This window comes from Sinocyclocheilus grahami, unplaced genomic scaffold (assembly GCF_001515645.1).
Source record: "Sinocyclocheilus grahami isolate Dianchi unplaced genomic scaffold, SAMN03320097.WGS_v1.1 scaffold1670.1, whole genome shotgun sequence".
NCBI classification, from domain to species: Eukaryota; Metazoa; Chordata; class Actinopteri; order Cypriniformes; family Cyprinidae; genus Sinocyclocheilus; species Sinocyclocheilus grahami.
Genome location: NW_015506849.1, coordinates 133696 through 146819, shown reverse-complemented (window position 1 = coordinate 146819; position 13124 = coordinate 133696). Strand labels below are relative to the sequence as shown.

General features: G+C 38.1%; 1 protein-coding gene across 1 annotated transcript in view; it reads right to left on the bottom strand.

Annotated features, from left to right (window-relative positions):
- Positions 1–13124, bottom strand: part of LOC107571930 (cGMP-specific 3',5'-cyclic phosphodiesterase-like) — a 40488-nt gene that overhangs the window by 5788 nt on the left and 21576 nt on the right. The window contains exons 8-13 of the mRNA XM_016258317.1: positions 12448–12556; positions 12141–12225; positions 6776–6951; positions 5749–5808; positions 4024–4170; positions 2142–2267 (exon numbers count right to left, since the gene is read on the bottom strand). Coding sequence (XP_016113803.1) covers positions 2142–2267; positions 4024–4170; positions 5749–5808; positions 6776–6951; positions 12141–12225; positions 12448–12556 — 703 coding nt within the window. The remainder of the gene's footprint in view (positions 1–2141; positions 2268–4023; positions 4171–5748; positions 5809–6775; positions 6952–12140; positions 12226–12447; positions 12557–13124) is intronic.

Sequence of the window (13124 nt, the reverse complement as noted above, 5' to 3'; positions counted from 1 at the left end):
CGCCCCGAGTCGGTCTATAACATATCTGGGAGTGTGCTTCGACTCGGTGGAGATGAGAGCCCGCCTCTCTCGGGAGCGCTCGGCGGCTATTTTGTCTTCCCTGCGCCATTTCAGACTGGGCAGCTCTGTTCACTTGAAGGAATTTCAGAAGCTGCTGGGGCTCATGGCGTCTGCTGCAGCGGTATGTTATCTGGGCTTACTACACATGCGCCCCCTGCAATTATGGTTGAAATCTCGAGCCCCTTGGACGGTGTGGACTTTGGGTCGTTTGCGCATCGCGGTCTCCCGCGGCTGCGTCGAAGCTCTGAGGCCGTGGCGCAACCCAGATCTCTTCAGCCAGGAAGTTCCCCTGGGCTTGGCGACGTCACACGTTGTGGTCACGACGGACACATCGACTCGCGGCTGGGGAGCAGTGTGCGAGGGCAGCTTTGGACCCGGTGACTGCAGCGTCACTCTCCGGCCGAGGCTGGGCTACGTGCCTAAATCACTATCTACCCCCTTCAGAGCGCAGACTGTTTCGCTGTCTGCCCTGTCTTCTGAGTCATCGACCTCGCGTGATGCGGACGCTCAGACTTCGGTGTGCCCCGTCAGGGCTTTGAGGATTTACATTGACCGTTCGGCCAACTTTCGGCAATCTGACCAGCTTTTCGTGTGCTACGGTGGTTGTGCGAAGGGCCGGGCCCACTCAACAAGAGCTATCGCCTCCTCCTGGGCGTGGTCGAGAGGTATGTCTATTCAAGATATATGCTTTGCAGCCGGCTGGTCTACCCAGAATACCTTCGCCAGGTTTTACAAGCTGGACGTACAGTCCTTAGCCTCCCGAGTGCTGTCGGTGAGTGACTGATTCACGTTTATGCTACCTCTATTCGTGTGTTGCTGCCTCGATTATCATGTTATGTGTTATGCTGTTTAACACCGCTATCTCTGTGCAGCCCCTGACAGTAATGTTGTTGCTTCTGCCCTGTTCTCAGCGCAGCCGACGTTATTAATGACCAGATATGCAAATTTCGTATGCCTGGGCATTAGACGCTCATTGGCTTATCTCCACCTATCAGCTGCGAGCCCGCCTAACAAGCGTCGCTATTGGTTGGGAATTGTGTGTGTTCTATCTTCACTGAGTGTGTAACTTGTACAGGCTGCTCATAGCCTCTCTCACAGCGGGATTGAATATCGTTCCCATAATGGAGAAATATCTCCGTGATGTCTCGTGAAAGCTCGAGAGGGAACGCTCCGGTTACTATCGTAACCTCGGTTCCCTGAGAGCGGGAACGAGACATCACGGTGGTCGCCGTGTTCGCTACTCGATCAGCTAAAGCTGCGTTCAGTATCAGATTCTGACGTAATTGTCGCGTGCACCGCATTTTATACTGCCGCTCGAGCTCGTCAGTATTTGCATGCGATTTGCATACTTTGCGTCAATTGGCCAGTCATTTGGACTGGCAGGAGCTAATAGGACTTCAGGAAAGGTTGGAAGGGAAGGAGATCCCATAACGGAGAAATATCTCCGTGATGTCTCATTCCCGCTCTCAGGGAACCGAGGTTACGATAGTTACCGGAGCGTTCTCAATTCATAATTCATAAAACATCAGTACTACAAATAATTCACAATAATTTGTGATTGTGAATAATTGTAACAAGTTGACTCAACACGCTGTTCTTCATAGACTATTCAAAGAAAGCAAGTATATAAATGCAAATTATTAACTACCACTGTAAACAACAGAAGACATTTATAGTGGAACGCATAATAAAAGTGTTCTGCTAGTTTCATATTTTTGCTTATCATTATAAACTGGTTTCACTATAAAAAGGAAACAGCCTGAAGCTTTTCGACATTTTCAAAAGAGCAATTACTACAAATATTACTACATAATATTTTTAATAATTGTTTTTAATCATTACTACTCTGTATACTGTACTTGTGCTAGCAGTCTCGAATCCATAATTGCACACCTTAATATGAAGATCAGCAAGCTTATATCCTAGTTACAAGACAGACAGACTCGCTATGTGTTAATAGGTGTCAGTATGGTTACTGATTTGTGCTATTCTGGACTGAACTCAAGTTGAAGCTGTACGCCAGACGCCACAGTGCTGATGTGACCCTTGCCTGTGTGGTGTTTGTTATCAGAGCCACTGACCTGAAACCGACCAGACTTCAGCACAGCAAACATGCACTGGGAGGTGTTGAAGGCATGTCGCCAGTTGTGGTAGACCACATTCTTCCTGTAGTTCTTCTTTACACTTAAGATCCACTGACACAAACTCTGGAACAAGGTTAATAGTTATTTTTATAGAATCAAATAGAGTGCTGCAGAGATGAATATATATACAGTATATATATATTAAAATTGAATTTTTGCACTTTCAATTCCATTGTCCCAATGTCAAGGTTTTTGGTTAAATTCCCCAAATAATGTCTATGGTTAACACAAGCTCAAGATATTTTCAAGTTTCATTCTCCATAAAATGAATGCATCAGTGATACCACCATTGTAATTTTTTAAGCTTTTACCTTGGGAGAGAAAATGGCTGATTGGGCCCAATTTGGACATTTTCACTTAGGGGTGTACTCACTTTTGTGGCCAGCAGTTTAGACATTAATGACTGTGTGTTGAGTTATTTTGAGGGACAGCAAATTTACACTGTTATACAAGCTGTACACTCACTACTTTACATTGTAGCAAAGTGTCATTTCTTCAGTGTTGTCACATGAAAAGATATAATAAAATATTTACAAAAATGTGAGGGGTGAGTGTTCACTTCTGTGAGATACTGTATTTATAGTTGAGCAAACAGATTGCTTTTGTTCAACTTTTGGCTGCAAAATTACAAAACTCTTCAGCTATACTGTTATCGTCAATTAAAAAAAAATAAAAAATGTGCAAAACAATGCGAGAAAAAAAAATATTTTTTTGCACCGTGTATAACACCTATTTTGTTTAAGCTTTTTTATTTTTATTTTTTTTCTGAAGAAAATATGTTTAAGGGCTATTCCACCCAAATTTAAAGTGATTATCCCTTTAAGTATAGAAGAAAACTCAGGTGTTGTGGGTAGTTTCCAGAGCATGGTGGCTATGTAATGTGATTGCTAAGGTTCTCTGATTGGATTTTAGCAGTGTTATGTGGTTGCTAAGGTGTCATGGCTTAATCAGTGTTTTGCAGTGATTTTAGAACAGCTAAGGGCATTGTTAGGCATGATGTGGAGCAGAATTAAGTGTTCTAAGTGTGCAGAGTTAGGTGCTCTAAAACATAGTTATTACATATGTTTATTAAAAAAACATGTATAAAAAAATATTTTTTTGAAGTTGAAAATAAAGCATAGATTACTAGATTAGATTTTTACAAGAAAATTAAAAATTGCATGTTTAAATCAACATGTTAGTTTCTTTGTAATTATTTGTGAAATTTACTAACATTGTCAGAGTGAATTTTTTTTTAAATTAAATCTGGCAAGGGTTTATAAAAATAAGCACAATGAAACAGTAATACTAATGTAACAAGTTCACAGGTGTGTTTTTTTTCTGAAGAGATGCACCATGACATAATGCTTTTGTCAGTGGTTGCCAAGTTGTTAAGGTGTTCAGAGGGGTTATTTAGTGCATAACGCAGTCGTTAGAGCGTTATGGGTGCTTTCTAGGTGGTTTCTACTTGACCCAGGTCAAATGAGCTCATCCTCAATGCCCAAGTCTCTTTGACATTTGGGTCTCTAAATATGGCTGTTGATTTTCAGTGTAAGTCTATTCATCTGTTTTTCATCCATTTTATCATCCAGTGAAAATAGTAAGTCTGATCACTTAGAAAAGAAATAGCACACCTCCCCACATTAAAACATGATTTGACATATTATTCAAGACAAACATATGGGACGAGTTAAGAGTTTTAGTGTAGTAATGAGGCTTATGGGTTTGTACAAACACCTAACCCCAGGAATAAGGAATAATATATAGCACAACTACTAACAAATAAAATCAATGGCAAATGGTAAATGAACTAACTTAACAACAGAGTCTAAGCAGGTACCTTGTACTTCATCTGAAAATTCTGCACAAGCTTGAGGTCCACAAACATGCGGATGGTTGCTTGTGTCGTCTCAGCATCCGTCAGGTCAAAATCACTGAAGCTGAAGTCCAGCAGTTTGAGAGACTGAGCAGAGGGAATCGTAGCCACCTGTGAAGTTAGGACAGGCAGATATTTACATTGCACCTTAAAACTCAAAAACATTTTTTTCACAAAAACAGACAGTTGCTCACATACAGAGCTGTGTTAATCTGTAAACACACACACACACACACACACACACACACACACACACACACATATGAACATTCACACTAACTCTCTCTCTACAGAAACTAACATGCGGATGGTTGCTTGTGTCGTCTCAGCATCCGTCAGGTCAAAATCACTGAAGCTGAAGTCCAGCAGTTTGAGAGACTGAGCAGAGGGAATCGTAGCCACCTGTGAAGTTAGGACAGGCAGATATTTACATTGCACCTTAAAACTCAAAAACATTTTTTTCACAAAAACAGACAGTTGCTCACATACAGAGCTGTGTTAATCTGTAAACACACACACACACACACACACACACACACACACACACACACATCTGAACAATCACACTAATTCACTCACTCAACAGACAACCAAACTGAAAGGAAAGAGATCACTGTCTGTCAGGCATAAATAATCAATGAGCTGCGATCAGCATAGTTTGCAGTGCGCAGGATGAGCATTTAGCTGTGCTGCACTTGATTTGTCTTCTCGTGCTGAAAAGGGTTCATCGCATAATGCAGAGCCCATAAATAATGTCTCTCTTCCTCTCTCCTGTTGTTTTTATGTGCTTAAGTAGGGAAACAGAAACCACAATCACCTGCAGAGATAACAATTTTCATATAGCTTTGTCTCTTTATGATTAACTACAATTCAGGTATTAATAATGATAAAATAGATACATATTAGTGGTTAATATTCTTTTCCATCATACTCAAAATGAAGCATATGTTTAGGTGTTTTTACATGCCTAATGAATTACGCAAACAGTGGTAAATCTGCATGCTGACCTTCGCTTCATAAGAGTAATTGGTGTTATTAACAAATAAATGACTCTCAATTGAAGCAGAAATTCTGCCTCTGTCCATGTCTTAATTGCCTGATTACTCTCACAGGCCTAATCAGAGCAGGTTTTCCATATCGACAGCTGAGAGTGCCGTATCCAAGCAATCTGTGCTCTCTGGGAAGTTCCCTGAGGGTGTCTGAAGATAGGAAATTCCTGTTTTCTTTACAAACGCTATGTAGAATAAGACTCAATTGAAGCAATAAAAATTGCAAAACAGCAATTTTAGCATGTATACGAGGTTTTCATAAAACAACACAAAGCATTTTAAAAGTGATACAAGACAAAAATGTTGAAAAATAAAGCCATTGAGTTTGGGAATTGATAGGCACGACCACTGCAAACTACTTTGAAACGGCAGCTTGTCGAGCTACAAAGATACACATACAGGTATGTTACTCTTTCGAAAAAGTAGCTGGCTAGACAGTCATATCTGTGACTATATTATAATACGCTTGTATGTGTATATCAGCTATGTAACAATGGCTTTAAACATGGCTCATCCAATCAGATTTCAGATAAATTTATATTTAAGGAAAAAGTAATCCTTACAATATCATTGTTTGAATAACACATTCAAAATGATGGTGGCACATTTCGATATGATATGATGAGAAATTATAATTTACCGCAGTTACCTGGAGCGCCCGCGTCTCTTCCTCTGCAGCCGAGGCATGATAAGAGAGGACCTGCGTAAAATGCACACACAGCCACATTATGTTAATGGCATTGCAAAGTTTATGTACTGAATGGCATAATATGTTTAGCTTATAGAAAGTATACTACAAAGACATTGCACATTTTAAGTAAGCATTTGGGACTACATTTGCCTGAACATCCTGTATATAACCAGAACATGATTTGATTTGACTGAACTGACATTTACATAAAAAAAAGATAAGGACAAAAAATTTCAAAATAAACCTTTTTCTGAGATAATAATTGGATTCAGAATAAAACATACAATTGAGATCAGGTGACAATGGTCCATTTAGTTGTGTACTATTTTTCAATTTTGAACACCTGTGTCTTTTTTTTAAATAGTGCTGGGCGATGGAGGATGTGAAGTGAGGATTATGACAAAGGAGAATGCCTGATGTGGAGTGCAGCCATTGTGTCAGCTGCAGGAGACAGCATGCCACCAGCGCTTCTGACTGTGACAGCTCCAGAATAGTAGGATGAAAGAAAACAGATGAGTGGGAGGGTATCAGCCATGAGCCTATGTGTAGCAGCAGATAAAAGGGAGTAAAAAATCCTACATCTTTTAAAATATGAGTTTAAAATATTATAAAAACTAAAACTCAAAATGTCTTCAGTCCTGTCTCAGTCCAAAAAGAGCGTTTATTAAAATTAAGTTGGAAAACTGTCCAATTTTCAGAGATCCAGTGATGTCACAATCTTGAATAGCCTATATTAATACCACCCACAAAGTAAGGACATCCCTCGGTGACCAACCAGTCACAATGAACTAATAATGAGGCTGGATGAAAACAATGTCCCTGATTATTTCAGTCCAATCCGATTTTCGAACGGGGGGGGGGGGAATTAACATGATAAAACATATATTTGACTGTGGGAATATGCTGATGTTAGCTGCCATAATTTATTTTATTATAGCATTTTTTATATTTGTTAAATGTATAAAATCACACTCACCTCAAGTGTGACCTCTTGCTTGGCCATTGCTCTTTCCACTGCTTCATACATCTGTGTGTTCTGGATTCCCAGCCCACAAAAGATAGCAAAGGCCTCTAGAAACTGCTCATCGTTCCTATTAAAGGCTTTTACTTCCCCTGAAGCTTCATCCATCTTATTGACCAACTGGCAGACACCTGCATTCAGAGGCCAAAAAAATATATAAATAATATATATATATATACACACACACACAGGTGCATCTCAATAAATTAGAATGTTGTGGAAAAGTTCATTTATTTCAGTAATTCAACTCAAATTGTGAAACTCGTGTATTAAATAAATTAAATGCACACAAACTGAAGTAGTTTAAGTCTTTGGTTCTTTTAATTGTGATGATTTTGATGTTCTTTTGATTGTGATGATCAACTCAAAACACCTGCAAAGGTTTCCTGAGCCTTCAAAATGGTCTCTCAGTTTGGTTCACTAGGCTACACAATCATGGGGAAGACTGCTGATCTGACAGTTGTCCAGAAGACAATCATTGACACCCGCATGTCACCATATTCTAATTTGTTGAGATAGTGAATTGGTGGGTTTTTGTTAAATGTGAGCCAAAAATTAAAAGAACAAAAGACTTAAACTACTTCAGTCTGTGTGCATTGAATTTATTTAATACACAAGTTTCACAATTTGAGTTGAATTACTGAAATAAATGAACTTTTCCACAACATTCTAATTTATTGAGATGCACCTGTATATATATATATATATATATAGAGAGAGAGAGAGAGAGAGAGAGAGAGAGAGAGAGAGATAGCACTATGGTGTCCATAATTTTGTGGACACATTATTCAAGTTGAAAAGGGATGATTTCATTATGTAAATATTTGCCCAAAAAAATACAATTAAATTTCTGTCACTATTCTACTTTTCTTTTTTTTGTGGTCATTTTGGACAGATCAGTTCTCCATTTACTTTTATTACATGGAAAAAAAGTGTCCAGGAGATTCTTTATAAATGTACCTCCTGAATCCATGAAAGAAAGCAATAAATTAATACGGGTTTGGGATAAATGAGGGTGAATAAGGTAGAGATCATTACACGATTTAACTACTTGGTCTATCAGGTGAGTCTCAACTTAATCAAATTCTATTGTATGTGTAGAGACTGATAAAAATAAATAAATTAATCAATTAAAAAACAGAAAGCCTTGGTTTTATTTTCAACCTGAATGGCTCAGGGAGCATACAATAGAAGATATAAACTCTTCAAACCCTAAAGAAAATGACCACCTAAATTATTCTAATCAATTCAGACTTTCATTATAGGGTTTATACTGTGCACTTGTATTTGACCAGCACCACAATGAGGATCATTGTTTAGCAACTTGATGTCAGTTAAAAATACAAGAGAAATTATAAAATAGGAGAATTACCTTTTGATTTGAAATTCACTATTATCATATATACAGTCATGGCCAAAAATATCGGCACCCTTGGTAAATATGATCAAAGAAGGCTGTGAAAATGAATCTGCATTGTTAATCCTTTTGATCTTTTATTAAAAAAATTATATTGGATAATAAGAATTTAAAATGGGGGGAAATATCATTATGAAATAAATTAGAAATATCACTCTCGTACTCGAGCGATACCGGCTCTATATCAGCATGGCCAGCATGGCCAGCATGGCTTTGATTAGGCCAGAGGCACGAGGCCGCAGGCTGAGTGCCGGAGGCAATCACAGCCGCTGATATAGAGCTGGTATCGCTCGAGTACGAGAGTGATATTGCGTTTAAACAACAGTTCGATGGAACATGTGTGTAATTAAACAAGAAACAACGGAATGCCTAATAAAACCCTCTTTTGTGCGGAACTACTTCCTTCCGCCACGGATTCAAAGCTCAAGTTGACAGTTAAACTTACGTCACTTTTAGAATTCGTATCAAGGGCACGTGCTGCTTCAGTTAGGTTATTAGTGAGAAATAATGAGGTTAAAAGAGAGAAACAATACGGCAAGACATGCATCCAAATGAGAGAGAGAGAGCCCGCGAAGCTAGACGTTTCTTCTTATATTAACTAACGTACTCTACGATTAGCTCAGTGAATAATTAAAAAAAATGATAGACCCGGCTAGAACAAGCGGAGTGATACAAAATTTTGAAAGGGCGTTCCTGTTGCGATACCAGTACAATATCTCACAGTTCTCAACCAATCAGATTTGAGAACCAGAATGAACTGTTGTATAAATGTTTTTCTCAAATACACGTTGGACACAATTATTGGCACCCCTAGAAGAATATTCTCTGAAGTATCTCTGAAGAATATTCCCATTCATATGCACAATTTTGAGCACTCCAGGGTGATTATTAACATGAAATTATCCAGCCATGGCTTCCTGTTTCACAGAAATATAAATAGGAGGGAAAACAAAGCCCAAATTATCTTAATCATCCATCACAATGAGAAAAACCAAATCAATCCCCAGCATATTCTGTTGTCAGACACGACTGGAACTTCAAATGGGACTGGCTTCTATGGTCAGATGAAAAAAAAAAATTAGCTTTTTAGCAGCAAACACTCAAGATGGGTTTGGTGAACACAGGGATAAAAAGTACCCCATGTGTACAATGAAATATACTGCTGTATTTTTTATGTTGTGGGCCTAAATTTCTGCTGGAGGTCCTGGACATCTTGTTTAGAGACATGGCATCATGGATTCTATCAAATACCAACAGATAAAAAATCAATAAGTGACTGACTCTGTTAGACCTCTTATAATGGGCCATGTTTGGATCTTCCAACCGTACAATATCCAAACACAAACCTCAAAAGCAACACAAAAATGGGTCACTGAGCACAAAACCAAGCTTCTGCTATGGCCATTCCAGTTCCCTGACCTGAACCCTATAGAAAATGAGTGTGGTGAACTGAAGAGGAGAAGCACCATCATGGAGCTGGGAATCTGAAGGGCCTGGAGAGATTCTGGATGAAGGAATTGTCTCTGATCTCTTGTCAGGTGTTCTCTAACCTCATCAGGCATTATAGAAGAAAATTTAGAGCTGTTAAACTGGCAAATGGAGGTTTCAAAAAGTATTGAATAAAAGGGTGCCGTTAATTGTGGCCAATGTGTATTAGAGAAAAACATTTATTTCATAATGATATTTCCCCCCATTTTAAATTATTATTATTATCCAATGAAAGGTTAGATTTTTGTGAATTTTTTAAATAAAAGATCAAAAGCATTAACAATACAGATTAATTTTCACAGCCTTCTTTGATCATATTTACCAAGGGTGCCGATATTTTTTGTCATGACTGTATGCTGTTTAAGCTATATAGTGCTGCTTGAAAGTTTGTACATTGCTGCTTGAAAGTTCGTGAACCCTTTAGTATTTTCTATATTTCTGCATATATATGACCCAAAACAATTAGATTTTCACACAAATCCTGAAAGTAGACAAAGAGAATCCAATCAAACAAAGGAGACAAAAAAATATACTTTGTCATTTATTTATTGAGAAAAATGATCTGGTGTTAAATATTTGTGAGTGGCAAATGTATGTGAATCTTTGCTTTCAGTATCTGGTGTGACCCCCTTTTTCAGCAATAACAAGTAACGTTTCTTGTAACTGCTGATCAGTCCTGCACAACGGCTTGTAGGAATTTTAGCCCATTCCTCAGTACAGAACCACTTCAGCTCTGTGATGCTGGTGGGTTTCCTCCTATGAACTGCTTGCTTCAGGTCCTTCCACAAAATTACAATTGGATTAAGGTCCAGAATTTGACTCATTCCAAAACTTTAACTTTGTTCTTCTTTAACCATTCTTTGGTAGAACGACTTGTGTGCTTGGGGTCATTGTCTTGCTGCATGATCCACTTTCTCTTGAGATTCAGTTCTCGGACAGATGTCCTGACATTTTCCTTCAGAATTTGCTGGTATAATTCAGAATTCATTGTTCCATCAATGATGGCAAGCCATCCTGGACCAGATGCAGCAAAACATGCCCAAACCATGATTCACAGATGGGATAAGGTTCTTATGCTGGAATGCAGTGTTTTCTTTCTCCAAACATAGCGCTTCTCATTTAAACCAAAATGTTCTATTTTGGTCTCATCCATCCACAAAACATTTCTCCAGTATCCCTCTGGCTTGTGCACATGGTCTTTAGCAAACTGCAGATGGGCAACAATGTTCTTTTTGGAGAGCAGTGGCTTTCTTCTTGCGACTGCCATGCACACCATGGTTGTTCAGTGTTCTCCTGATGATGGGCTCATAAACATTAATATTAGCCAATGTGAGAAAGGCCTTTAGTTACTTAGAAGTTAGCCTGCAGTCCTTTGAAACCTAGTGGACTTTTACATGTATTGCTTTTAGAGTGTTCTTTGTTAGAAGAACAGCTAATCCTAGAAATTCACATACTTTTGCTGCTCATAGATATGTAATATTGGATCCTTTTCCTGAATAAATAAATGACAAAGTATATATTTTCATCTCATTTGTTTGATTGGGTTCTCTTTGTCAACTTTCAGGACTTGCATGAAAATCTGATGATTTTTTGGGTTATATTTATGCTAGGGTGACCATACGTGCCATTTTCCCAGGACTTGCCAGGATTTGTTTTGGCTTTGCTTTTTCATGCTTGCTGAAGGTAATGATCGAAAAGTAGTTTGACCAATAATATGCAGGCATTGTACATAATGGACCAATCATGGTGTGTGTGAGAAGGTGGGCTCTACTGTCAAAGCGATGCAATTCATAGGATGTGTGTTTGACTTAAAAGCAGCGCGGCTCAGATTGATCAGTGTTTGACATCAAAGTACCTCGAGAGCATTTTGAAAGCATAAGGAACCGTCTGTATGGTATTTTGATGTCATACACCGATCAGTCTCCACACGCAAACATGGCACGTATGGTCACCCTAATTTATGCAGAAATATAGAAAATTCTAAAGGGTTCACAAACTTTCAAGCAGCACTGCATTTTATGCATTCTGAATAAAATCTTAGTGGTGTCTTGGATGCTTGTTAGGCATTTTTATTCTTATCCCTAGAAATGGTTTGGATCCCTTCTTCCATGTAAGTCTATGATAATTATTATTTTTTTTTTCTATCAGGTATAAATCTTAAATGTAACCACAATAGAATCACATCTCTCTACAAAAAGCCATACAATTTGAGGTATTATTTATTGGTGTGGAGTTGAGTGCCAAAGTTTAGGATTAAGGATTTTTTTTCATATGAGCAATTGTAATATGTTTGTTTTAGTAAGCACCACTAATAATTACTTTTTAAAATGTTAAAATTTGTTCATAAAATATTTTAGCAACAATTTTGACTGATTGCTCAGATTGTGGAAAATGATATATAGAAAACACACATACCTATCACTTTGTCTTTCTTCCCATTCCTTATTGAAGTGCACAGTAGACTTTTGATTTGACAGTTTGAGGATTGTAGATTTTCACCCTTTTAAAAAGAAATGCAATGAAGAGATGGTCAAATAAAATCAGTTTAAAGCAGCTTTGGGAAAAGGGGCAGTTCATAGCACAAAATGGGGGAGGTGAATGTCTTGAATGAATAAAAGCTCTGTGAAATCCCAGAAACATCGGGATCCCAGAGTGGGATTACTCTATGCCAATCCCACAATCTATCCCCTATCGATAAGTACTCGATCCCCTGAGTACTTACTGTCCATGGAAATCGCTGGTCTTTGGTGACATCTGCAATGTTCAGTGGCTCCATAGTGTTCTTGACATACTGGGCATACATATAGTTAATCTTGTTGACATCACATGTTCTGTAAAAGACAGGGAAAAAAGTTTAAGTACTCTTGCTATTAACTTCACTACACGTAATTAAAATGTATCTCATTTGATGTGCAGCGTTGCTAATAAAATGATGATAATAAACAATGTGGCAAAAGGTTTTGGAAATAGAAACCATGTTAAAGGAATAGTCCACCCAAAATATGATTTCTGTCTCAGTTTACTTATTTGAATGTTTTTCCCCCTATGGCTATGACATGAGTATGAGTTGATATACCGATAAGGTCATTATACTATAAAAAATATAGTAAGTTTTAAACCTCACAATTTTACACCTCGTACAAAGAGAGCATTTGTTAAACCCAAGCTGCCAAAGTTACAAATTTTCCATTTCCTCCATATTTTGAGGTCACACCGTATAGTAGATATTTGCATCTGACCACCTCCACAACAACACTGTAAAAAGTAATCACTGAATCTACTTAAGAAAAGCGAGTAAACATAACTGATTTTTACAAATTTGTTGAATTTACTTAATTACACTGTGTTATGTGAACTTTCAGGTGGATGCAATAGTTAAACTAAACAACTTTAGTAAAC